At 33.1% G+C, this 1,415-nt stretch overlaps 1 protein-coding gene across 1 annotated transcript; it reads left to right on the top strand.

The window, feature by feature from the left end:
• The first annotated feature begins 462 nt into the window (after window positions 1-462).
• Window positions 463-822, top strand: LOC110694910. Its single transcript, XM_021872113.1, has one exon. It carries the CDS (start codon window positions 463-465, stop codon window positions 820-822), a length of 360 nt encoding a protein of 119 aa, XP_021727805.1.
• The last annotated feature ends 593 nt before the right edge of the window (window positions 823-1,415 follow it).

Raw genomic sequence — 1,415 nt, 5'->3', positions numbered from 1 at the left:
AAAAAGTAAGAAAGTAGAACTCTACATGCATTGAAAATTCATGAAAATTACTACTTCATCCAAGAAGTAAAGATACTACTTCATGAAAATTACTACTTCATCCAAAAAAAAAAAAAAAAAAAAAAAAAAAAAAAAAAAAAAAAAAAAAAACTCAAGAAGTAAAGATTAAAGACTACTCCATTTAGTTTTAACCAAAACGCGCGTAGGCTGACACACCCCCGTCTTTAATAAACAACCTAACCCCACCATCAATTCCTACGTCCTCGTTTCAAACCTAAACTTCATCAAAACAAATCTCAACTCACCCCTTTTGTTTCTATTTTTTCAAACCCATTCTTCCTCTAATCAACCACTTCCCATCAATAAAAAAAACCAACAAACAAACCAAGATTCAACCCTCAAAACTCCATTACAATCAAAACCAAACTTCAAACCCACAAAATAAAATACAAACAAAATACAATGATAGAAGAAGCAGCACGGGGTCCGCCGCACGGCATTCTACTAGCAGCAGTAGTAATCCTCGTAGTTTCCGGACCCATGTTAATCGGTGATTGGGAAGCCATTACTGAATCAATCTCCGAGCTTATAAGTCCCATTGGACTTCTTCTACTACCAATAATACTTCTTCTTATAATCCAGTTTCTATCTTCGGATCGCGGTAACTTCTTCACTTCAATCTTTACTGCTACTGGTGAACCCGACTCCATTCACCTTGCTAGTGGCTCTCCTTTCGGGGTCGCTCTCGTTCTTGCTATCGTCCTCTTTCTTGTTTACAATCGTATGTCGCTCTTCGGCGGTGACGATGATTCTGATGATTGACTATTACAGTAGATCTGATGAAAATGTGTTGGTTTATTTTGGGTTGAAAAGTAGTGGGATCTTTGGGTTAATTTTGCTGTTTTTTTTTTTTTTTCTCCTTTTTGCTTTTTGCTTTTGTTTTGTATTCATTTTGTCGTGAGTTAATCAACTTAATTTAATGCATTTTATTATTTCGATTGTGCATAGATAAATTTTGTAAGTGTAATAGTGAATTGGTAATAGTTTACTAGTAAAAGATGTTTGTTGTTGTATTTAGTATGAAATTGGAAAATTAATCATACACGGTTGGAAAATTGGTATTGCCTTTTTTGGTAGGATTTTTACTTTCGGTTTTGATTTACACATCTTTATTTATTTCTCAATAGTGTAATACTACCTTCGCTTCGTATTACTCGCAACAAAGGTGTATTATTTGTGAGATATAAAATATTCGTTTGTTGCGAATAATTCGAAGCAGAGGTAGTAAGTGATTATTGACGGATTTTGAAAAATTGAAATTGAAATTTATCTTTATTCATTTGTGAATTGTGATGATGAATTTTGGAAAATTGGAATTGGAAATTTAATTTTGCCCGAAAACAGTAAAATAAGTA

The sequence above is a fragment of the Chenopodium quinoa genome, unplaced genomic scaffold, assembly GCF_001683475.1.
Source record: "Chenopodium quinoa cultivar QQ74 unplaced genomic scaffold, ASM168347v1, whole genome shotgun sequence".
Taxonomy (NCBI): domain Eukaryota; kingdom Viridiplantae; phylum Streptophyta; class Magnoliopsida; order Caryophyllales; family Amaranthaceae; genus Chenopodium; species Chenopodium quinoa.
This window is presented reverse-complemented; position numbering and strand designations above follow the sequence as displayed.

Excerpts from the sequence above, each read along its gene's own strand:
- LOC110694910 (XM_021872113.1), top strand. The coding sequence starts at position 463 with ATGATAGAAGAAGCAGCACGGGGTCCGCCGCACGGCATTCTACTAGCA.